Here is a 26,885-nt window from a genome sequence, read left to right as displayed (position 1 = left end):
ATATTTTATAATACAGTTTTCGTTTTTAATACCAGACTGTTGGTTTCTGTGTCCGTTATCATTGAATGTGGCATCATTTATTATGAAAAGTTTGCTTTTGTGTAAGCATGAATGCTTCGTTTGGAGTTGCATATAATGGAATGCTGGCTTCTTCATCACCAACAGGGTAATGCGAGTATCCCTGGCGCCAACAAAGGGAAGTTGACTTATGTGTCACTCAGAATGGCTTTTTGGCCATGTCACCAATAATGGTATTTAGGATTCAATGTCAACAATAGTGCTGGCTTTTGTGTTATTTATAATTGAATGTTTGCTACTACGTTCAAGTAATGATACATTGACTACTGTGTCACCGTCAATGGCATGTTGGCTCCTGCAGCACTAATAATGTCACTCTGTCATCAGTGTTACAAATACTGGAATGTTATTTCTGCATCACCAAGAAAGGAATGCTGTTTCTACTTCACCAATAACACAGTAATAGAATTGTACTTTTGCTCATCCATTATAATGGACATTTTAATATCAATCAATCAATCAATCAATCAAGAGTATTTGTAAAGCGCGCTACTCACCCGCTAGGGTATCAATTATTAAATAAAACAATGAAGTCCAAGTCACTGAGTAGTCATTGTTTCTTTATTAGACACTAGTTACGCAACATTGGCATCTCATTTACTAGCAAAGGGATTTTGGCATCTCCGTTAGCAGTAAGAAATTTCTAAAATATCCTTGTGTCCTTCGCAATGACCTTTTGGCTTTAAAGAAACACTTACAGTCAAACAAGCAAAATACTATTTCCACGGGCACAAAAGTTTGCTTCTTGTGGGGTGGAGGCTGTGCACAGTTTGGCACTCACTTGATGAATGATTAAATCTATCTAAACATGGATGTGATGGTGAACTCCCATCAATATGTCTCACAGAAAAGTAGCTCAAGGGACCTTGGAATTGCATAATTATGGGTGACCTGTTTATATTAAAATCAAATGGGAGTGATCTTCAAAAATGCATCAGTTTATCACCAGTTTAAAGGTATGCACCCACTAGTCAGTAGTAGTTCTTGAACAGAATATTTTGAATAGGCTACAACACGTTAGCTTCCATCTACAGAGAGAGCACAGTGTTTGAGTGGGTAGTAGGAGATGCACGTGCCATGTAATGCCCCAGAGGGCTGGCGTTAGTTGAAGTATGCTATTAGTATCCTTTGAGAGCCACAAACCTGTCATGTCTCCTATGACCACCCCTCATTATTTTCCTTTCATGAATCTTAAAGCACATATTCCATTAAGGTTCAATCCTACTTGCATCATTACTGCAAGACTTTCGATCGAGGCACTAGGTGCAGTAAACATGCATTCTTTTCTGGGATGTGGTAGCCACAACTACGAATGAAAAGTCAAAGGACAAAACTTTGCCTGCTCTTCTCTACAGTCTGGGCACAGAGGACTCTCCATGCTATTCGATGAACAAGGGATCCATGAGAGAATGTACGCCTGCTAAGGTCCATAACTATGAAAGGTTGCTTGCAATCAGTTCCCTTGAGTGATAAATTATTAGTAAGGCTTGCATGTAAAGTGACTTGGCGCTATGATACTTATGACGATGACATTTCTGACTTGATAAGAGTACATAATTGGTCTGGTGTCCAGGAATTCCAGTGGCCAGCACAGCACCTCCACAACCCTCCTCTTCGGTATATGTAACTGGAGAATACCGTACCCAATGCAATCGCAACTCCTCAGACACGCTGCCTTACAGATGACTAGCGTTCCCTATGGGTAATGATTCCTCGCAGTAGGTAGGTAGAACGCTGCTCTCCGGGCACCAGCAGTGAATTCTTTGTAGCTCACTGTTTATAAGTAGGCATTTCTCTTGCTGTATCTCCATCGTGCATATGGTGTGGCTGCACCACTCCGATTGAGAGCCTGGTGTGGAGGGACGCTGCTGTGACTACGATTCCCCACGGTCATGGTCCCCCTGAGTGACTATGAGAAGCTATTACTGTGGTTGCGTCTGGTCACTGCCTGGGTTGCCTGCTCTGGGACCAGGGTTGGGTCAGACAGGATGGAGGTCGATGTACTGAGTTCGCGGAGCGAGGCCAAAACCTCTGCAGAAAGAAAAAGGCAAAAAATGTTAAGCAACAACGTTAATAGAGAAGTCCACATTTTGCAGATAAGAGTCTCCTTTAACAGAAAGCAGAGAAGATCAGTCAAGGGATCTATACAGTTTTTCTCACTAGATAGTATAGTGTGACACAACAGCAGTCAATCTGAAGCACACAGAGTTCCTTCATAAAGAACCCTGGGAGAACCATTTGATAGGAGTTAGAAACAAGCAACATAGGTAAGGGAAATACCATCTAGTTGAACAAATGGTCTACATGCTTCTCAGTGCAGTGCATTTACATTTTTTTGTAGCTCATATCACTTCTATAACTAAGATTCTCTGAAAACAGTAGCACTCACATCCAGGTTGGAATATTTGGCTCAGTGCACAAGCCCTACTTATGGATAATTGAAGTAGTATAGGTGAAAGTGCACGCATCCAATAAGGTAGAGGTTCTTACACATTTTATAATCATCACCATATTCCCCTTATCAACAGTATTTTGGTTTGGTAGCTAAGCGTGTTGGTCACAGTGTGAGAAGTTGGCCAGGCATATGCTGTCCACTATTCTAGTGGGTACCTTGCACCAGTCCAAACGACCCTTATTGATGGTAGGTTTAAAGACAACCTGTATAGAAAGCTATCCTAGTGGTAGCTGTGGAGACAAACCTTCAGGCTAAGTCTTGAAGGAATGTAAAGGAGCTTGTTTTACCAGTCTATAATCTCATGAATGACCAAATGAAAGGAGAAACTCACAAGGTATATATATATATATAAAATATATGTATTTATCCTAAACACATCCCTCTAGTCTCTTTATGAGGCTAGAGGCAAAAGTACATTCAGTAAACTTATTTAGCACACAGTAAATTAGAACAATATACGTTGAGCCCTAGGGGCGTACCAAACCATATATTAAGAAAGTGCTATAAGAACCACGACTGACATAGCTACAAGGCCTAGAGACTTTAGAACCACTGGGGCCACCAGGAACCACCCAAGGTTCACAGGGGACCCACGGGGGATGCGTGCAGTGTCTAAACACAGCCACAAATCACCATGAACTTCTATGGGGAAAGTCGCAGTTGGAATTTTAAAGATAAAGGACACTTAGAAGAGGACTTGGAGCAACCCCTTTAGAACTAGGCAGTTCTAGTGTCAATACCCACTGGAGCACCGGAGTGCTCGAGTTACCTCACCCAGGGAAGCCGGGTGCATTAGTGACTTTTGGTGTTGGGTTTCGTCTTCGATTCCAATGGCGATCTGCTACAAAGTGCAGCTGGCGACCAAGTCGAAAGTGTCCGGAGGAATCCAAGCCTGGATCAAGGATGAGAAGAACTTGAAAGCAGAGGGGACAGAGTCTGGGTCACTTACCAGTGACCAGGAAGGTGATGAGCAGATGTCCACCGATGTCGGGTGACTTCATGTGAAGAAGGTGAAGCTTGACTCTTCAGCCACGAGGACCAGGAGGCATCGAGGACGACCAGAAGCTGGATTCGAGCTGTCCCACGAAGGATGTCGAGTGCTGCGGTGTCGGTTTCTGGATTGGACCCAACAAACCTTGGCAACAGCAACCCACGCAGAAAGTAGAGATTGGCTTTGGTGCAGACCAGCAAGGTCTGAGGGACTCACCACTTGGTGGGGAGTCAGGGCACTTCTGGAGCAACCAGGAAAGCCCAAGGAAAAGAAGAGTTACCTTTGTGGGGAACCCCTAGTCGACGGACCAGGGATCGCAAAGGGGTCTCGAACGGAAATGCTAGAAGCCAGCCCACAGAACACTCATGGAGTGTTGGCCCACAATCTTCGGTGCAGATGGTGCTCGGGCCTGGACTACAATTAGCCCAATGCACAACTTCAGGAAAGCTCGGGAAGTCGATGCACTAGCAAATGTGCACGGTGTCCAGGAGTTCCGGTCCCATGTCACTTGTGAGGGCTGCGGATCTCAGCTTTGCTGGGATCTCGTGTCGGCCTCTGAGAAGTCTGGAAGTCTGTGTCATGAGTCGCAAATACTTCGGGATCCGGTGGGAGCCTTGGAAATGCAGACTGGCAAGATGCTTCTTTGGTGCCTGCTTGAGCAGGGGAGTCACTCCTTGACCCCAAGGGAGATTCTTCCGTCTTCTAGTCGTGTAGAATGTCGAAGTTCCAGGATATATGTATCAGAGTTTTGTCCAGGTGTAATCTAAAGTCCTGTTGCCAGGGGTACCTTACTTATACTCAAGTCAAGAAAGGAGTTGGACATACTCTGGGGACCCACCTATAGGCGGATCTAGGGAGGGGGTGGTTTCCCTTTTCCCTTTGTCCAATCTTGAGCCAGAGCAGGGGCTGAGTGCTCCTGCAACCGGTTTGAACTTGGGTATGCACAGGGACACCAAATGTGCCAACAGCACTGTCTGAAAAGCATTCTCTGAATGCACCCACCCAGCCCCAATACACTAAAGCCTGTCTGGGAGGTGGCTACACCTCCCTGTGACAGGAAACCTATTGTCCAGGCCTCCCTTGCTAGATTTACGTCCTGCAGCAGGAGACCAGACTCGTGTCTGTGGCTACAGCATCCATTTTGTGATGCTAGAGCTCTTTTAAACTATTACCGGTTAGGTCAGCGTGCACATGTCTCTCCCTCTAGAAGGGTGAAATTCTACCCCCGCCGCCAGGACTGGCGGGGAGGGGGGAGGATTCCTAAGTGTTTGACACCAAACACAACATGTTTCCATACAGCCATTCCAAAGTTATAATTTACCACAAGGTTATAATGCACTTAAGAGTATATGGTCTGGCTGCATTACAGAACAGCTTCAGAGAATAGATTCCGAAAACTACAGAGGGGTCCTGCTCATGCATGGGCACCCTCACACACAAAACCAAGCACTCTGCCTTCATGATTGATAAGGCCTGCCATAGGAGTGACTGATAGGTTTATATGTGTCAGTGATTAAAGGTAGATATAGGTAACCTATATCTTAGTAAGGTGTGCATGCAGTAGCAGTCCTGTGGTGCCATTTTGGAAGGCTTCCCAGGGGTGTCGTAATACATGCTGCAGCCCCTGGTAGGCCTCTGGGGTACCTATACCCTTAGTACCTAAGGTACCATATACTAGGGCCTCACAAGGGTACCTCAGTAACCAATCTGGAGTGCACCTAAAGTACGTGCAATCATTTTAGAGAGGAAGCAGCTAGGCTGGGGTCCTGGATAGCAGGACCCCAGCCAAACTAAGTCAAAAACCATCAAAAATCCAGAAAAAAAGTGGGGGCAACCATGTGTCAGATTCCACCTTCCTACACACAGGACTTAGGGTTGGCTCCTCTTGTGTGTTAAGTGACACTGCCAGAGGCATCAGCCAAACACTCTGAAGGTTTTGTTACGTATTATTTTAGGACCCTATTGTAAGTTTCCCGATTCATGCCCTTATATAGGTACTAATCACCATATCCTTATATAGGCAAAGAAATCATAACCATAATTAGGCATTGCTCATGTAATCCTAATACGGCAGGGCTACTTCCACTAGTTCCGAAAATCCACAACGATTTCTTGGAAAACTCAGCTTCAGCAGCTAGGGACTACCCCTTGCTTGAATATTGATTTGTCCAAGAACTCATGGAGTTTTCAAAGAACGGAGACTTTTTGATGACGTCATTATTTCCAACTGTCAAAGTCGGCACCTTCAAGGTATAAATATGCCCACACTAGCCCAAGCAAACACAAGGTGGTTAGGAGCAGTTTGACTATCTACTTGCCCAACGTGCCCTGCTACAGCAAGTGCCGAAGGAAGCCGACCCTCCAGCAGACGCACTGAGAGAGACGCTGTCTTTTCTCCTGCCGAGAAATCCAGTTCCAGTGTTTCCAGGTTACCCTTGCGGGTTGCTGGGAAATCGAGTCCTGAGCCTGACCTTCTTCATTCTAAACTAAGGTACGGAGCTGATTAGACCCGTAGAGAAATCTTGGACAGATTCTTGTCAAAAGAATACTACACTTATGCTACACCTCACTTACTTCTTCCCTCGTACTAAGCTTAGGTTAGGTACACCAGGGTAGGCGTATTTTAGAAGCACCAGTTGAATACTTTTAGCCTCTGTTATTTATGTATGTATTTATATATGGTTTAGGAACCATACAATGCTTTTACAGTATTATTTTATTCTACTATTTATACTGTATGCATTATAGTTTACAACCAGTTTTAAGATTGTAGCAGTTCATTTCTTATGCTTGAGAAAGAAGACTGTCCAATAAAAACTTTTATTGAAAACGCCTGTCTTTCTACTTTCTCTGCCCCTCTAGTGAAACGAAGCATGCACGATTGACTGAGTAAAATATCTATCTATTGTTTCCACGACTCTGAAAATACGTTTTATCTTGGGTTAACAAAGTGGTCATGTTTATGCGTTTGTCAGAGACTAATCCCTTCTTGTAAATTAGAGAACGTTTCTAGTGACCTCTGAGCTAGCTGGCACACACAATTAAGTCTAGTATATTCGATAGAGACCTAGTTGACCTCAGACCTACGTCTAATCTATAGGATATATTATTCCAATGCGCAGAGCCTATTGGGAATATAGGAACTACACTACATGGCACCCAACGTTTGGTAAGGCACTAATTTGACGCTAGATACTAGAGTAACGCAGTCGTGCTTTTCACAGAGACCCCTTTATCCCGTATAAACTCCAATAGACGTCGGGAGTGGGTTAAAGGATAAAATATCCGCCTTAAACTGAGTAGGGCGAAAAATCCTATGTATTAGTTTTTGGTTTTGTTCAACGTTGAAGGATACAGTGTTCCAAAATATTGAGCACCTTATCTTTATTTCCTAGAAACTTGCTCTGCAAAACTTCTTAACAAAATGTCCAACGATGATAATCCAGGGGGCAGTGGAGCTGCAAGAACTGCAGCCCAACCGGTTTTTGACGTTACAGGGTTCCAACAAAATGACCCGGATGCTATAATCATCCAGGAAAACGTGAGAAAAACCATAGCTATAAAGCTTATAGAAAATGGCCTATCAGCAAGAGGTGGTAGAGTCATATTTGTCATAGAGGCACATGAATATCGGCAGACAGAGGTATTCTATTCATGGATTGTCTTTCCACAGGCAAATCCAACAACACATTGGTCCCACTTCTATAAGATAGAAGAAACTCCAGCAGAATACGTTCCTTTCGAGGACTTTGAAATTCCACTAACTTACCAAGAGCATCAGCTCTGGTTTAAAGGCGCCCTACAACATCAAAATCACATTACCAGGTTCGGTCCACTAGGTAGACCAGGAGCTACATGGCTTGTACTAGCCAGCTATACACCACATCCTGACATTGAACAAATGACAGGACCAGAACTGTTAGCTCAGCTAAAACAATTAATTAAAATACATAGACAATTGGTACAATATGTCATGCAGACCTTAACGGTCCAACCTGCCATAAGAATTCCACAGCACACCCCTTATCAGGGGAAGATAAACAAAATCACACCACAGACTATACAGTCAGTAATCGGAAAGTTGCCCACAAAAAGGGAACAAATTCCATTCTCATTAGCCCAGAAAATCACTCAAATAGAGGCAATATTTCCCGATAGTACACCTCATGAGAAACACAGGATTCTAACAATCTGCTTACCAATGGGGATTGCCCAACACGTAGAGGACTGTGACACTTGGGGTACAGTCTTTGCTTCAATCTATACAAAAACACATGGTGTCCCGTCTATGGCGGTAATACCAGACGTTCTGAGACAGATTAAAAATGAATACAGTCCAGAACCGGTCTTGAATCTAGGTATGAAATTACTGAAAGATTTCAAATAGGTCTCAGCTATCTTATTAGCTAACATTAAATGTGAAGCAGCATCAGTGGCAATCCGCCAAAAATTAAAAGAACTTGATATTACTGTGCAACCGTATGAACTTGCCAGAATTATTGAAAAATCCTATGAACTAGGAAGAGATAGTTTGGGAGGGAAACCTGTAAAACCTGAACTAACTGAAAATCCTGAAAAAGTTTTTATCAAAAACAATCTAACGACTAAAAAGAAATGGGAAAATAGTAGACAGTCACTTCCTAAAGAGAAGCGCTCTCAGTCCAGAGGTAGATCTCCTCAAAAGGAGCACTCTGAAAAGAGATATAACCTTAGAAATAGGGATAATATAAGAAAACCTGATAGATATCAAGATACTGATACACAATCCTCTCGTACCTTTAAGACTTCCTCGCAGAAATCCGAAAGAAGAGGACGATCAGAACAAAAAGAAGAATGCGTGAAGTCTAAAGACGATCAACACGTTCCAAAAAATAAGAAAACTCAATTCTCCAAAAAGAAGGTAGCAAGTATTAAAATCAGACATGCCGAGGATCTTGAGGACACAACTCAAGAACGGGGAGTGGGCCCAGACAATTTTGGACAGCGCAGCAGAGGTCACCATAGTTCGCAGGATCTTGAAAGATCATCTGGAGACAGTGAATTTGAATGAATACATTCAGGTTGAAACTGAGGACACCAGGGTTAGTGTACCCCATAAGTTATATGAAGTAACACTCTGAATAGAGGGGGATATAACTAGGACTCTTTTGGGAAAAACTATCTAAGGGTTATGACATCCTTCTGGCTGAAAAAGACTGGCCACCTGAATTTGTCAGGGAGTTCCCACATGGCGAAGAGATCATTATGCCAGCCTTCTCTAATCATATTCCTATTAATAAAAAATACACCTATGCCAGAAAATGGGCTGTGGCCCAGGCTCCAGCATTATATAAAAATCATGTGGGATGGGATGAGGATTCTCCTCACCATAAAATCCAATAGAAAAATCAACCTACTGCTCAGAAGCAATATCCAGTAATGCAGGAAGCTAAAAAAACAAGTCAGGGAGATCTTAGATCAACTTGAATACCAAAGGGTGATTGAAACAAGCACCTCGTCAATGAACAATCCTTTGTTTCCTGTCTCCAAACCAGACAATACATATCGTCTAGTTTTGGACTACAGACATTTAAACTCTTGTTGCAAAACTTTTGCAGTACAAAATTCACACAGTGCAGCACTGATGAATAATATAGTTCGGAAGAAATATAAAACTATTTTAGATATTTCAAACAGATTCTTCTGTCAAAACATTGCATCAGAAAGCAGGTACTTGACTGCTTTCTCAATAATGGGGACACACCGACACTTCTGTCGTCTCCCCCAGGGATTCAAGAACAGTAGTGGATTATTTTCAGCCAGAGTAACAGAGTTACTACAAACATAAGATGATGAGGCATTATCCTATGTTGATGACATCTATCTTACAGATGATGATTTGGACAGGCACTTGAACAGGGTGAACACCATAATACTTGGGTTCGCCTCAGAAGGGTATGAATTCAACTTTAAAAAATCAAGAATTGCCCACCTCATGTCCTATTCTTAGGATACGAACTTTCGAGTGAAGGCAAAAGCCTGGCAGCAAACTTTTTAGAAAAATGTGCGCTGCTCCAAAACTCCAAAAACACTGAAAAACTTACAGTCAATTCTAGGATTCCTAAACTTCGGAAGAACTTACATTCTGAATTAGGCAGAAAGGGTTAAACCTCTCTACGAACTAATCAAAGCTGATTTCAAACCAACTAACTGGACTCAAAAACACACAGAAATTTTGCGTTCAGTGCAAACAGACATGTTGGCAACAACACACTTACAAACGCACGACAATGTACACAACCTTGTAATCCAATTCATCCCAGGGAGATGCGGATTCACGTACTTAACCTTTAATGAAGGTGAAAAGGTACCAAGCTTACAAGTCACACTTGTACACACAAGCTGAAATCAAATTAACTTCAACCGAAAAAATTCTGACAGCGGTTCAGACTGCTGTAGCAAAGGAGAGAGCCCTCGCACAGGGTAAACGCATTAAAGTCGTTACACCTGTACCTGCCTTAGAGGCAGTGACAAAAGCAAGCATTCCCGAATACAAAAGCTCTACATCCAAGATGGATACAATGGGCTAATTATCTTGCTGCAACAGACGTCGAATACGTTTTTTTTTTTTTTTTTTTTTTAAACCTTTATTGAATTATCAAAGCATTACAAGCGCAGGCCTACAACCACAGGGGCCGGCCGCAAACTCAGGATATAGATTCAGGTGGCATGCAAATGTATACGACCGCGTAATATCAACGAGACAAGCATAGCTTATGATTGCATGTGCCATTAAGCGAAGGATATCAAAGGTTTCATTTTTTTGGTTATGAAGCAATCGTATATCCTGCCCTTTATCCTTCCAGCACGCAATGGAAGCAATGGGGGATACCGAATCGGTATTTACAGAATCTGTAAATACCGAATCTTACAGATTCGGTATTTACCGAATCTGAAATACCTACATCTCCCCCCCTCTAATTTACCACTTCATAAATACCGATTCGGTATGATTCGGTATTTATGAAGTGGTAAATGTAGATTTACCTACATCGGGCCCCTAATGAGGTCCTTGCGAAGTTTGGGGTTACGTAGATACCAGGGATTAATGGGGGATACCCTACCCCCCGTTCCAGAAGCGATACAAAGCCGGAACCTGCGCGGGGAATGATCAGAAATACCCCTGGCGAGATGAACAGCCTCAGTGATGTAAGACGCCTGAGCCGCCGGGAGCAAACAGTAATCCAAGCAGGAAAGGCTGTTATGGGCACCGGAATGAAATGTGTATTGTTTCAGGTCAGGGTGGAGCAATCTCCATCCGTCCACTAAACCCATAGCATTGAGAAAGTCAGGTAGCCATCGCATGGCGCTTCCCGTATCCAGCGGGGGATGTCTATCCATAACTCCAGAGACAATCGCATTAAAATCACCTCCCAAGATCAAAAGCCCAACCGGAAATCGCGCAAATGCTTTCCGAAATCACCAAAAGAAGTGCACTGCATGCCCAGGAGGACATAGACAGACAAGAGGGTAAGAACATGCCCTTCCCACCGACCCGTTACGCCAACATACCTGCCCCTGCCATCCTCCCACGTGGAATCTATCACCAAAGGGAACGCCTTCCGAATGAGGATGCCCACCTCTCTAGAACCAGAGGTGAATCCCGCATGGGCCACCAACTTGTACCCCATTCTGTGCATAGCCTTACATGAATTCTCAAGTAAGTTCGTTTCTTGAAGCAGTACCACATCTGGTGCCTGGCGTTTAAGATACTGAAGAACCACACTGCGTTTAATTTTGTCCCCCAACCCATTCACATTCCAACTCAAAATCTTCAATTCCCTACCCCCATCGTCATTTGTAAAACAGAAAAAGTGACAATCCTCTGTCTGCTGCATGCAAATCAAGTTCAGTCTGCTGATGCCATCAACAATTAGCCCATTAGGCTTAGAACTGCCCATTGAAAAACACAGAGTGCCTGTCGCCCTAAACATTCAAAAGAAAGAACCAAAAAAAGTACTTAGGGGGAGATATCAGAAGAGCTCCGGTCAGTACCCAAAAAAACATAATGATAAGTCAGTGAAAAAATACAGTTATGCAAACAATATATCACTCCCCCCCCAATGAACCAAAGGATACATCTCGTCCCACCCACCCACACTCACACACCCCCCACCATCCCCCCCCCCCACACAGCCGACACAATCAACTAGACGCCCCTCTAGAAGGGCTGAGTCTCTGAGTCACCATCTACCCCCTATCAGCTTGATCCGGAGGGCCCCGAACATCAAGCCATTCCGACACTGTCTCCGGCTGATCGAAAAACCATGCTCTACCATCCGCCTCGACTCTAAGACGAGCTGCAAACAACATTGAATACTTCATGCCTCTCTCCCGTAGGGCACGCTTCACAGACAAAAAGGATTTTCGTTGCTTCTGCACTCTTTGCGTGAAGTCGGGCAATAGTTGCATTTTCATATTTAAGGGGAGCGCTGGCCCTTGAACACTGAAGAATAGCATCTCTGTCTCGATAATTGAGGACTCGGGCCAACATGGGCTGCGGGGGAGCGCCTGGTCAGGGAAGGCCGCCCGGGACCCTGTGTGCCCGCTCAATGACGAAGAACTTACTGAGAAACTTCGGCTGCAGATGCTTGAGAATAAGATCCTCCACAAACAGGTCTGGGGCCTGCCCCTCCGACTTTTCAGGCACACCAAGGATGGGCAGATTGTTACGGCGGAGGCGGCCTTCATAAGGACAAAGGCCACACGTGAATCACGCAATTCTCCAACTTCCTGCTGCAACTGGGAGACATCCTCCACGAGACTGGAGGTGGTAAGTTCAACCTGTTCACCTTTTCGTTAAGTTTCCCCATATCTGCACAAATTAGGTTGATGTCTATGGCCATTGAATCCACGTTATGCTCCAGTGAGGTTTTAACCCCAGAGATAGCGTCCATAACATCCTTAAGTGAGAGCTCAGTTTCATCGCCGGCCAGCGCCTCCTTCACTGAGTCCTCCGACAGCCTTCCTTTTGGTATATCCTTCGAGATTGTTAGATTGAACCGGTTTCGACCTCCTAGTCCCAGAACCCTTCACAGCCTCCATGTTCCGATGGGCAGAGCGCTATCCAGGGCAGTCTCCAGGTATGGCCAGAGAACACTCCCAACTCCGTAGCTCCAGACACGGGTCCCCCAGAATCCACAGTAGCAAGGATGAGCGAGCGCAGCCCAACAATAGAATGAACTGAAATGGGCCCCAAGATGGCACGCAGCGTCCAAGAAATAAGAACAGGGTCAGTTCACCACCACAGGGGACACACGCTGCACCTCGGCAGCGCTTTAAATGCCAGTCAGCTGCACCTCAATGCCCAATCAGTGCACACCATAAAGTGAGTGTATCCAGGAAAGTTCAGAGCACCATCCGTTGAATGGCCAATTTATCCACAGCACCTCCAGAAGATCACACAAAAGAGGAGAACAACAGACCAAAAGGGGGGGGGGGCGGAGGGAACTCTTCCGTCCACTCGTTGTCAGCCAGAAGAAGTGATGTTCCGCAATTCGAATCCACCTCCGCACTCCACCTCAAAGCTGCACCATACCACTTGCACAGAAGGTCCCGACCTCCAGTAGCAGGCCCATCACATTTGGTTAGAAGCTGCCCGCAACAGCGGCATGCGGCAGCAGTGGTGCCCCACACTGCAGCGCAAAGTTCCAAGGACCAAGTCCAGAGGGGCCGGGGAGTTAGGGGGGGAAGAGTTCCACCAACACAGCAGCCTTTAAAAAGGAGCGACCACAGGGCCAGACGTCCGCCCCGCTCCTCACTGTACCAAGCAGCAGCGCCCCTCACCTCGCTACGCAGCCCGCACCCCCAATGAGGCAGGAAGGTCCAGATGCACCTCAAAAAGGGGGGGGCCGTCCCCCAGGCCACAGATAGAGACCAATGCGCAGTCATGCGGTCCAACCGCTTCACGACCGCAAGGCTTCCCACACTACTGAGGTGCTCCCACAGTCCATGAGGAGAGAAGGGGAGGGGGGAAGGCGTGGGGGGGATGAGGGGGGCAGAAGAAAGGGACCAAGACCCCGGAGGGTCAATCGCCAGAGGTGGGGGGGGGAGAACCACTCTCTACCCCGGGACCGGCACTGCAAAGTGAATGTGGCGTCCGCTCGAGCCGCAGCCGCTGCAGCACCCCCACCGCCGCCGCTCACCGCATAGCTCCGCACAGCAATAATGGAGCGCAGATCCACAGGGTCCAGCGGGGGGGGGGGGGTCCATAAATAGCCGGAGCCGACTCTTTCAACGTTGTAGACTCACCTTCCGGCTGAGCCGGAAGTCGTTGTTTGCCGGGCCGGAGCTACCACTGTGGGTCCCGGCTTGAGGCCCACACCTGGTCGTACAGTGTCAGCGGCAAGAACGCCTCCGCAGGAACCGCAGATAGCTCTGGGACAGGCGGCGCAGGCTCCACCATACCTACGGCCCCAGGGAAGACACTCCGGACATCAGGATGGGCGGTAAGGATGGATTGAGGGCTCACTGATCATGGAGCCCTGAAACTACGCGGCCATCACGGATCGCGCTTGGCCACGCCCCCGATTTACGAGAATTCTTAATGGGACCTCGTAATCCACATCATAAACGTTTCATATACGCCGGTATATACGCTGCTTACAATGAATCGTGGAAAGTCACGCAAATGGAAACAGCTGAAAGAATACTAGAAATTGATCGTATTCATTTAGAGAAATCACTCTCTGTAGTTGACAATGGGTTAACAACTCTGTCGTCCAGAATTTACTCTTTGGACAGCTTTGTATCCTCTGCTATAGACTTAATGGAACAGGACTTGCTAATGCTACAACATGGCCGGTCTCAATTACGTTCTATAATGCTATTAGGCTGGACATTGCAAAACCTTCATTTTGGCTATGTGCCTTGGTGTCTAATCAACACTACGTCATTGTTTACTGTATTTAACCTTACAGATAAACAAATCTCGTTGGCACAGAGGGGAGAAGACTATACGGTGCTGACATTGACCGTTTCTGAGAAACCATCAGTTGAATGGATTATACATGGCACCATCACAATACCAGTGACGACTTTCCAGTGAGGTTCCGTGACGATTCGAACCCGTGTTTTCGACATCGTCGTAAACCCATAATTTCGGTACCAATGAACCGTAAATGATCCATATAGTATATCCCGGTGTTTTCGCTATGCTACGAGCAAGAGCACTCCTGTTATGAGCATATTTCCGGTATACTGATGGCATCCATTTTAGATTATGGCATCCATTTTGTATTCTTGCCCTCACATAGTCAATGAACAAACAGTGACCTCTGATCAATTCATTACACTCAAAGGACACGTAGGCTTTAGCCGGCGATTCACCTTGTTGATGACACGTACACCTTAAGTCAGAAACGCTGTGGCCGCATGACTCGGCAGAAGCTGCCTCCTCTGCCCGAGGCCAGTCCTGCTATACTGGTTCTTGTGTTCGTTGGCCTGATCATAATTAGGCGGCCGAAGTCGGAAGCCTTGCCCATTTACGACCCACAAACATCTCTTATCCTGTTTTTCTATCATCTACACCTGGCTCTGCTCCTTTCCTTCTGGGTCTTTATTAGGGGGAGGTAACGAAATTTACGATGAGGCGGTCCGGCTCCTGAATGAGAAGATGACATGGGATTATGATCGAACAGTAGGAACCCCTCATTCGTAATGTTTTAACATCAGAAATTTGTTGACGATTCCTGTTTGACGCCAAATATTTATTGTTTAGGATACAAAGTTTAAGAAATGCACTAGCATGTGAAGAATGTTGCCTACAGCTAAAAATCATGTATTTAAGGAGCAACCCACTTAGTGCAAATCGAACAGGCTCCTAGAATCTGCCCGTGTGTGGTTTCTGTGACTTCTGTATCCCTGCAGTAATAAATCTTTGGTCTTTGACGCCACCATCGAGAAGCCCGTGTTTCTGTTTATTTGTGCACCGAGACAGGTAGAACTCAGGGGTCTTCGGGTGTTGTCCCTGACACCTCTGGACCTTAATAAAGTCCAGAACTCCACCAGTTTCAGTATTGCTTAAAACACATACCAGCAGGCCTGTTTGAAAGGTTGGGTAAAGAATACATTAAGTTGACCTGGGATTTACCATACACACACAAATGTTGGAGTGGGGAAAAGGAAGTATTTCTTAGTGGTAAAAATTGTGAAAACTCACTAAGCGGTACACTATTGTGTCAAGGTATTAATTTACACGGGAGCCTGCGAAGGTTCTTCCAATAACCTTTCTTGCCACCTGCAGGGTTCGCCCACAGAGGTGATAGATCCAATTTTTAGGCAGCTTTCCAATGGTAGCTACATTATGTTAAATGATCACAGCTGTTGTGGAATGATGCCAGGAATAAGTTATCTTGTTACTGTGTCAGCCAGGGTCACTTGCTGTATGCTAAGACAGACGGGGAGTCGCCGCTATGGCCTTCACTGAACATCTCTTCTATACGAATTGATACTTTAAGCAGAATGAAAGCCATTCTTTTGCAAAAAACTGCGCGACTGACCTCGTCCAGAGAGAAGTATGATCTGCAAGTTGTAAGGTCCTCTGCAGAGATACATGCATTATTATCAACAAACTGCCCAGTACATTTCGCAGAAATGTTAGGTCATATCTTTAACATGTCTGATACCAGCAGTATTGCACTTGTATTTAAGACAATTTTTTCTGGACTGTTAGCACCCTTTGAAGCAGTCCTGGGCATTTTTCCTAACTTCGTCCACTCTGTGTTAGGTGGCCTGCCTCTCATTTTGGGACTCGTAGCAGGGATCGTATTTTTATTCCTCCTGCTCCGTTATGGCACATCCGGCCACCAGCGATACCCAAGTCAGCATGGAAAATGCGCTGCGGGCTATGAGGTACTGTGACAGAATAACACAGATCCTTGGCTTGGCTCATTTGAGAGATCTGAAAACCACATGGTTCCTGTCATTCAGACCAATCTGGCAAGATTGCATCTTACCTACGATGCCTGCTTTGTGGGGAGGAATGCGTGTTGGATATCTGTCTAACACTACCTTCGGTTATGCCAACGGATGCTGACGCATTACTGGGTCAGGTAACGACTCATGTGTTGTGTTGCCCTCAGCGGCTACCAATACTGATGACAGCATTCATTGAGATCTCACCGGCAAATCTAACTGGAGGTGAGATACGCGGACTAACAGGCACACATGTACCATCGGATATAAACATTTTGCTAACGCGGCTGACGGCGATGTTTCACATCTGTGCACAATTGACCTTCTTTTTTTTTTTTTTTTTGAAAACCTTTATTCAGAAAAGAAGGAGATACATGCGCAGGCCCACAACCATCATGGCCGGCCGCAAAAGTAATCAATAAAACAGGAGAAAACTGAAGCCAATCAGGAAACAGGATATATCAAAGTACATCAAATGCGGTTGTGGGGCTCGCAGACAGGATATTAGGTTTTCATTTTTAAAGTTTAGAAGAAGAGTGGGGGCTGCAACAACAAGGGCATCGCACCTCACAGGATAGGAGCACAAAGGAGACGATTGGGACCAACCCCAATCACAGTCGGAGATAGGCTATAACCAAAGCAACTATACAATCCAAGCAGCCACAGCGATAATACTGGACGGGAAACCACATTACAATGATCCACAGTTCTAAAAATCACCCCAAAGAGCCTACCCCCCAAGAACAGAAAAACAGAGGCTTGTCAAGAAGCCGAATAGAGAAAAAGAAAGGTGCAAGACCAAGAGACAGCCAACCCTACGAAAGGGGAAAGAACCCTCCCAAAGCCAGAAAAGAGCGATAGAGACCATAGAACAAAACAAACTAAAATAACAAACCCCCCCCACAGCCGCCACCCTGCACCCCTGTAATGGATACGGCCTATCCCACTAACAGCGTGCCTGTCGCCCCGGAACTGCCCCACAGAAGGGAAAGTATTAAAAAGAAGTGGAGGAGGAGAAATCAAACAAGCCCCCGGACACCTGATACCTCCCGCCGGCGGTATCCCCCCATAGCACAATCATCATCAATAAGCAGAATCAGTCAGCATTAGCACGGGGAGGACAGTCACCAGAACCCCCCCCCACCCCCAACCCCCTGCCCGGTGAGGTATTCGGTGCAATCCCGGCAAGAATAAACGGAGCAACCCCAGGGAATCAGAAGTCAACCCTGCAAGCGTCACAAGGAGTTATATCGCCAAAGTCGTAACAGTTGCAAACCGAGGAAGCGTGTCAAAGTTCAAAGCAGTAGCAAGGAGCAAGAAAATTCCAAAGTCAAAGTCAGCCCTGACCAGTGCGAATCCGTTCCGGAGCACATCTCAACCAAGCCGCATCAGACCAGAAGCAATCAAAGCGTCCATGGTGGACCAGGGCAGTGAAGGCGAAGCACGGGTCGGTTTCAAAATGGCGGCATCCGTTGCGCAGACTGGCCGGGACAAAGGAAAATGGCGATCTTCTCCGAGGGGACCGTGAGACTCGGTAATGGGGGACAGGATTTCCAACGACGATACACCATCGAAGAGGAGATATAGAGGGAAGACCATGCGCTGCAGTAGATGAAGGAAAGGCGGGCCGACTCTCAAAGGGACAAAATCGGGCTGCCGCTCGGGCCCCCGCAGATGGAGGGTCAAATCGGTCGTCTGGATCGCAGATTTCTGTGCAGGCACTGCAGCAATCGTGGCCGGCCGCGAGCAAACATCGTCCAGTTTCGCCGCCAGGGAGACACAAGCGCCGGTGAATTGCGAGCGGAGCGCCCCAATCGCCGCCATTACGGACCTCAATGAATGTGCGCCATCCATCCCCTCCATCCCGGGGCTCAGAGGACGGAGGGGAACACAAACTCCAGCACACAGCACCGGGCTCCGGGCACACACTTGGCGATCGCAACAGCAAGGGCGTCCCGAACTGGCGCACTCAGGACAGACACCGGCCGTGGGTGCAGCCCGTCGGCCGGGACCGTGAAACGGGGGCAGGCACACAACCCACAGCCACGGTGCAGGAGGATCCCAGCAGTGTCTCTTCTCCATCCATCAACAAGGACAAGAGTCAAGAGCAGAATATTTTTTTTCCAGACCGGCCACAATCGCGGTCCCACAGCCGATGTTGATGAGGTCCCTCTCGGGCGCTTCAGAAATCGAGGACCCGGCGGCAGCTTGGGAGTAGGCCGAAAATGGAACACGACATAACTTCGTCGCTAAAGAAGATAGAAAATCCGGGAAAGCACCATTGGCATCAGGCAACCTTCGTACAGCCAGGCACGGGGCGTGGGTAGAGGATAGTCAACAGGATAGTGGGGCCGCCGGCAGAGGTCGGCGGAGCCGGGAGCTTATGCGGCCCCCACAATTGACCTTCTTAATGAAGTAGTCGAACTCTCCTCTACCGTGGTAGACGATTTCTTTGCTAGCCTTGATGACTTAATGTTTTCTCCTAACACTGAGAATAACCTTTGAAATTAGCACACAGCGTTCTTTCGAACTCTGAAGACCTTCACTTTTTTCAAAACAAAAACTAGCAAGCTTGGAACTCTATTTTAATGACAGATTTATTTGACTTTTTCCCAAAAAACAAACTGAACTTTGGCACAAAAAGTAATCTGCTTAAAGTAGAACTATTCTTAGAGAACAAGAATTCCTTGAACACTTCCTAGAAACAATATTAGCCTAATTCACAAACAAAAACAGTTTTTATATTCTACTATGGGATGGTCTTGACCTTTTTCTTCTGTAACTAAGAGCCATTTTATAAATGTAATTTTCGTGATTCATTCAGTTAGCATTGCTAATATCATATCATATGCTTACAATGAAGTCAGTTCCCTTAAATGTGTACTATACAAAATGCTCAATTTTTCGTGTGCAACCATGTCAAATGCATTTTATATGATTTTTTGTTGGTTGAAAACACATGCTCTAGATTATATGTTTTAGTGCTTGAACTTAGATGAACATGATAACATGGAGTGGGTGTAATGTATTATTTTAGGACCCTATTTTAAGTTTCCTGATCATGCCCTTATATAGGTATAAATCACCATATCCTTATATAGGTGTAGCGATTACCTGCCCGCGTACTAACACTCTGAGGTCAGTTCCCAGGTTGAGAACGTGTAAAAGCCTCTTGAACTACGGCTCCCAGCAGGCAATGGAGCGAGCCAAAGTGAGGTAAAGGGCGGGCCAAATATAAGCACCTCCTCCGCAGTGGGAAGGTGCTGACAATCTTCCTGAAGATTTTGAAGTGGCGGATGGTGTGTCCCCGCCGGAGTCCAGCGTTGAAGAATGTTGCCTTGATTTCCAGTACTTCGCGTCTTGCACGTAGCCTGTGATTCAACCCCCGGAGTGTGCCCCATTTTGGGTCCAGGTATTTCACGGAAGGAGCGCGGGCTCGCCTCCTCCGTACACCTGTTCCTCTGAACATTGTCTGTGTGACCGCTGAGCCTTCACCAGGCGAGGTCGCCCCACTCCGCTGCTCCTGCCCACTGCCTGCCTGAGCCCGCTGCCTACCTGAGCCCTGCTCTGCTGCCTCGTTGCTGCCTTCTGTATCTCTCCCCCCTCCTGCTGCCTCGTTCTTGCCTTCGTCGTTTTCCTTTACCTTCTCCCCTCTGCTAATTCACTCGTTTTTTACCTCTTTTTTTCCTGTTTGCCCTCTGTGCACCCCTTTCCCCCCTCTGCTGCCCTCCCCCTTCCTTGTGTCTCATACCATCCGCCGGACGACCCAGCCGCCGCTGAGCCGCCCTCGGACCTCCTTCCCGCCGCAGACCTCCGCCGACTCCGCCCCCCTCCTGCCCATTGGCCACCCCGCTCCCGCCACCCAGCTGACCCGCCCTCCCGGCTCCTCACTTATGACGCCCCCAAAGTGACCGCGCAGCGGACGCGCGCAGCGGGAGCGCCGACTGAGCGCCGAAGGTACGCCAAAGGTAAGCCCGCCTGCGCCCGTCCGCGCCTGGACCGCGCCCAGCGCCAGGACCCCTGGCCCCCGCAGACACCAGCCCACCCGCTGGACCTACGACGCTGCCGAACTCTACGCACTCAACGCCGGTCGAAGCCCGGGCTGCTATCGAGCCACCCCGAGACGCACCCACGGACCCTTCGGCTGCCACTCCTGCAAGTTCACCTGCATCCGGACCTGCACTACACCAGCTTCGACCAAGCCGAGCACCAGTAGCAACCACCTCAAGTGCATCCTGCTCAACACCCGCTCCGTCCACAGACACGCCGTCCAACTCTGGAACCTGATGGACACCACATCTCCAGACGTCGCCTTCCTCACGGAAACCTGGATGAACGCCTCCTCAGCGCCCGACATCACCATCGCCATCCCGGACAGCTACAAGATCATCCAGAGGGACCGCGTCAACCAGACAGGAGGAGGCATCGCCATCATCCACAGGAACACCATCCGCATCACGACCAACACCGACGACACCCTCGCACCCGCCGAACACCTGCACTTCCAGATCCACATCAACCCCAAGACCACCCTCAGAGGCACCCTCATCTACAGACCCCCGGGACCATGCACACAATTCAGCGAAGACATCGCCGACTTCATCAGCCCGCACGCCCTCCTCTACGTTGACTACATCCTCCTCGGGGACCTGAACTTCCACCTGGAGAACAACAACGACCGCAACACCACCACCCTGCTGGACAACCTCGCCAACCTCGGTTTCAAGCAGCTGGTGACCACCCCCACCCACTACGCCGGACACACACTCGACCCCGTCTTCTCATCCAGCAAGGACATCACCTTCAGCCACGCCACCGGACTCCACTGGACGGACCACAGCTGCATCCACTTCAGCTTCAGAAGGACCACGATCCACCACCACCAGCAACAGGTTGCACGCAGAAGCTGGAACAAGATCACAGCTGACCAGCTCGCGACTTCCCTGAGCATGAACCCTCCCACCAGCGCAACGAACCCAAGCCAGGCCGCCACCAACCTCGCGAAGTGGATCAGCAACTGCGCAGACGACCTTGCCCCTCTGAAGACCCCGCCTAGCAGACCCGGCAGCAAGAAGGCCCCATGGTTCACCGACGAACTCAAGAGCTCCAAGAAGAACTGCCGAGCCCTCGAGAGAACCTGACGCAGAGACCCAACACCGAACAACATGACTGCCCTCAAGCTCGCCACCCGAAAACACCACCAACTGATCCACGCCACCAAGAAAACTGCATTCAAGGAACGACTGGACAGCAACGCACACAACAGCAAGGAACTCTTCAACATCGTTAAAGAGCTCTCCAACCCCAACGCCGGAAAAAACGACATCACCCCTTCGCAAGACCTCTGCAACTCCCTCGCCTCCTACTTCCACAAGATCGCGGACATACACAACAGCTTCAGCACTCAACCGACGCACGCCACGACTGAACCACCGCCCCCCACCACCACCCTCCGCCCCTGGACCCCGATCAGCACCGAAGACACCATCCGCACGATGAACTCCATCCACTCCGGATCTCCGACCGACCCCTGCCCTCACCACGTCTTCAACAAGGCCGACGCTGTCATCGCACCCCACCTGCGGGACATCATCAACACCTCCTTCGACACCGCTACCTTCCCGGAGAGCTGGAAGCACGCTGAACTCAGCGCTCTACTCAAGAAGCCATCAGCCGACCCCACCGACCTCAAGAACTACCGCCCCATCTCGCTGCTCCCGTTTCCTGCAAAAGTCATCGAGAAGACCGTCAACAAGCAGCTGGCCGCCTTCCTCGAGACGAACGGTTCCCTCAACCTCTTGCAGTCTGGCTTCCGGGCCAACCACAGCACCGAGACCGCCCTAATCGCAGCCACCGATGACATCCGAGCCCTGCTCGACAACGGAGAAACAGCAGCCCTCATCCTCCTAGATCTCTCCGCGGCCTTCGACACTGTCTGCCACCGCACCCTAGTGCAGCGCCTCAGCAGCATCGGACTCCAGGAGAAGGCACTGGAATGGATCACCTTGTTCCTCACCGGAAGGACACAGAGAGTCCGCCTCCCCCCGTTCAGATCAGAAGCCACCAAAGTCATCTGCGGCGTTCCTCAAGGCTCCTCGCTCAGCCCAACCCTCTTCAACGTCTACATGAGCCCCCTCGCAGCCATCGCACGCCAACACAACCTCAACATCATCTCCTACGCCGACGACACCCAGCTGATCCTCTCCCTCACCAACGACCCCGCCACCGCCAGAGCCAACCTACACAAAGGGATGACAGACGTATCCAAGTGGATGATGAACAGCCGCCTGAAACTGAACTCGGACAAGACGGAAGTCCTCATCCTGGGATCTTCACCCTCCGCCTGGGAAGACTCCTGGTGGCCCCCCGCCCTGGGCAGCGCACCCAAACCAACAGACCACGCACGCAACCTGGGCTTCATCCTGGACTCCTCCCTCTCCATGACCAGACAAGTCAACGCCGTCTCCTCGTCGTGCTTTAATATCCTGTGCATGCTACGTAAGATCTTCCGGTGGATCCCCATATTTCTGAAGGACGTTATCAGGAGTTTAGCGGAAGGTTGCATTTGCTTAGAGTTTCTTAGTGACAGTCCTTCTTCCAGTTATTAGGATGCTTCCCCAGAGGTTCTCCCTCGTAGTGACGTTTTATACAACACAAGACAATTGGGTTCTCTGAACTTTTTGAGTTATTGTGACAGTATTCAACACATTTTGTTTATTTTTTACTTGCTCCTGATTTTGTTTTGTCCACATTTTTCCTGCTCTGGGAAGGTTATACAGTGGGGGATCTCTCATTGTAGTATTTCGTGGCAGTTTCATTTACCTTGGTATCTTGGCTGTAATATTACGGGTGAGTGGATGCAAAGAGGTATTTACTAAGAAAGTACATGTTTTAAACAGGAGACCGATTACCTCATTCTTGTTGTCTTGTCTTCCTGTTCTGCAGTATCACATCCCCATGGGTGCCATGCAGTGTCCCTGACCAGACTTTGAAGATACCTGAGAACATACAGCTACTTTGTTATTTTATCCACTTCCCTTTTCCCCTGGGCACAATTTCAAGCAGCAGGATTTCTACCTTTGCTGCAGGTTGCGTTAAAGGGAATTGGGGGGATTTACGTCTGTCATCGTCTCTGCTGGCCGCAAGAGGAAGGTTAGTGGCGTTTCATATATTCTTGCGCTACTGACGATCCTGACAATAGGCATAGAAATCATATCCATATTTAGGCATAACTCATGCAGTCCTAATGTGGCAGGGCTACTTCCATTAGTTCCGAAAATCCACAACGATTTCTTGGAAAACTCAGCTTCAGCAGCTAGGGACTTCCCTTTGCTTGAATATTGATTTGTCCAAGAACTCATGGAGTTTTCAAAGAACTGAGACTCTTTGATCTGTAAACAAAGGGGCGTGGCTTGGATGCCGAGGAGGTAGGCAGCGTGAGCCAGGAGCTCCGCGCCCGATCCCAGATATTATCCTGATAATCCACGCGAATTCCAACGAAAATTGGAAAATTCACTGGCTGAAGGTGCCACGGAGGCAACGGCGTTCTGGGTTTGCGGACTACGGTTGCTTATCGTCCAGAAAATCGAACTTAGCAAGTGCCGCAGGAACGATCAACTTCGATCTAAGATGGCGCCCTGAGGCCTGAGCTGGTGACGCAGAGAGCGGAGGTGACTTGCAGTCCTGCACTTCTGGAGTTCCAGTACCAGTGGTGATTGCTAGATCGGAGGGTTTCTCACAACTCTGTGAGGCAGCACGGGTGACCTCCTTCTCACCTTGGTGAAGCTACGACGGTGGAACGGGGGAGCAGAAGAGCTCGCCGAGGAAGACCCAAAATGGCGGCGGCCCTGTGAGGCGACCATTCCACTCTCCATGTATGGACCGGGGTTTTGGGGACTCCGTCATCGGCGCCTTGATTCCGAGAGACAGATCGACCTCGTAAGAGGGGCCTGGATAGTGGAGAAGTGTGGCTCAGGGGTTAGAGGCGGCAGACCCGGAAGCTGAGATCGGTCCTGGACCAGGGTTCAATTCCCCGCCTCGGCGGGTCTTGGGCTCAAAAAATTCCACGGACTCGATAATTCTCGTTCTGGTGCCTACTCGACTCACGGGTTCACACTCTGCGACTCTGGGCAATAGCTTGCTTAATCTCCACTACGGCCCCTCGCGGCGGGATGCCTGGCTTTCACCTTGTGGATACCCTGCTGGGGTTATCTCACAGGGGAATACCAGGACGGGTTCCCAAGGCAAGCGCCTTGATGCCTTCGGGTGATACGTGCGCTATATAAATCGCAATACATTTACATTTACATTTACATTCAGCGTCCTGCATGATCTCCGGCCCTATTGCTCGAGGGAACTCTCCGGAGGCGAGGTCCTGAACTGCTGGCGGACTGCACGGAGATTGGGCGATAGCCGAACATAGCGGCAGATCGGGCTGCCGGGGCCAACGATTGCTGTCGCCGAGATGGGGAAACCGAAAGGGAAGGGGTTGGAGCGGCTGAACCAGAAGCGATGGACGGTGCGGACCATGGCCACCCTGCTCTCCAACGCATGCAGGACCGCATACTGGAGGCTATCGCAACCACAAAGGATACTCTGCAGCAGGACATTGCCCAGGTAGCGACAGGCCTAGGTCTCCTGAAAGCAGAGCACGATAAACTTAAAGACAGGGTCAAGAGCGTGGAGATATCCCTGCAAGAATTGACCCCAGAACATAAAATGCTAGGGGGTCAGATGGCTTATGCTCTGGACAGACTAAAAGTGTTGGAGAGGAGAGCGGAGGACGCTGAAAATAGAAGCAGGCGCAACAACGTTCGTCTGTTAGGTCTTCCGGAAAAAACCGAGGGAGACGACATGGTGGGCTACCTCGACCATTGGCTATGCACTGAAGTGGCGCCAGAGGGCCTCTCTGCCTTCTTCTCGCTGGAACGAGCCCACAGAGTCCCGACCCGACCGCCAGCTCCTGGCCTGCCCCCTCGTCCGGTAGTGATTAAGTTGCTTCATTATAAGGACCGGGACTGGTTACTGCAGAGAGCCAGGGAGGCAGGGCCCTTCCAGGTTGACAACAACAGGGTCACCCTGTTCCCGAATTACACTTTTGAGACTCAGAGGCTCAGGGCCAGTTTCCTGTCGCTTAAGCGCGAACTCCGTGTAGAGGGCATCAAATACTCCCTTCTCTTCCCAGCGAAGCTAAGGGTGGTGGTGGACGATAAATCACTTTTCTTTACCACTGCGGCAGACGCTTGGGCATGGTGGGACACTTATAAGGCTGGGACACACGGGGCCAGAATCAGGGCAGAGGAGGCACAAAGGAAACAACCGACCAGGAAGTCACAACGGATTCGGAAGAATCGGCGCAGAACTGGGAAACCATCGGTGTCGCAGACCGAGGAGGAGCGGAAGGCGGCTTTGCAGGCGGTGGTGGATCTCTCAGGAACGGCGCGGAGCCAGTCCAAGAAGGGCACAGACTCGGAGGAGCAGGGTATGGGGTCGGAAACGGACCTTTCAGAATTCGGTGGTGTCAATGGCCCTATTGTAACACCTCAAACATCGGGAGAGATCGTCGAGGCCTGAGAAACTTGCTTTGGAGAACGGTTTGATGGTCTGACACTGGGACGCCGTGCCCGTGGCTGCAGTTTAACATTATTGTGGAAGTTCGTGAGTGATCATGTGGGGATCACGGGGCGGGAAATGCGGGGCTAATCTGGTTTGACGAACTCCTTCGGTATCGGACCGCGCCCTACTGGCCCTTAAGGTCATCGCAGTGGAGACTGCGAATTGTAGTGTGTTTCTTTGAAGAAAGTTTACCTAGTTGCAATAGTTTGGATGGGTTCTCTTCTGATCGAGGTGGGTCCTGTCCTGGGGGGGTGGGAACCGAGAGTAGTTGGGAAAGCTCAGGTTGGGGTTGGAAGGGTGTGGGGTTCAGTTGTTTGGAGAGGGTGGGGGGCTCAGTATTGTGTTGGCATAAGCGCATGGTCGGAAATTGTCATTGTTATGTCTGGGGATGCAGGGGGATATGGCTAATACGGGGGCTTTAAAATGTGTGACCTGGAATGTGCGGGGCCTACATACCATGGTGCGCAGACACAAGGTCCATGCTTATCTGACACGTAGGGATTACATATAGCCTTTCTTCAGGAGACGCACCTCACGAAGCAGGAAGGAGTGGCGCTGCAGAGAAGATGGAGGGGGCAGATGTTTAATACAACGTATTCGGCCTTTGCAAGGGGCGCCATGATTTGGATACGTGCTGGGGTTCCCTTTCAGGTCACCAAACAAGTAGTGGATCCAGAAGGCAGGTTCGTGGCTGTGGAAGGGAGACGTAGGGGGCGAATGGTGTCATTGTGTAGTGTATATGCTCCGAATGTGGATTTGCCCGCCTTCCTGACAACACTCTCGGGCAAATTA

General features: G+C 48.7%; 1 protein-coding gene across 1 annotated transcript in view; it reads right to left on the bottom strand.

Moving 5' to 3' along the window:
• Window positions 1-617: 617 nt before the first annotated feature.
• MLXIPL (MLX interacting protein like) overlaps window positions 618-26,885 on the bottom strand; it is a 941,138-nt gene continuing 914,870 nt past the window's right edge. Inside the window, exon 17 of the mRNA XM_086954697.1 lies at window positions 618-2,109. Coding sequence (XP_086810823.1) covers window positions 1,988-2,109 — 122 coding nt within the window. The 3' untranslated portion in view covers window positions 618-1,987. The remainder of the gene's footprint in view (window positions 2,110-26,885) is intronic.

Source organism: Lissotriton vulgaris, chromosome 2_1, assembly GCF_964263255.1.
Source record: "Lissotriton vulgaris chromosome 2_1, aLisVul1.2, whole genome shotgun sequence".
Lineage (NCBI taxonomy): Eukaryota > Metazoa > Chordata > Amphibia > Caudata > Salamandridae > Lissotriton > Lissotriton vulgaris.
The sequence above is the reverse complement of the archived record's forward strand: the minus strand, read 5'-3'. Positions and strand labels throughout refer to the sequence as shown.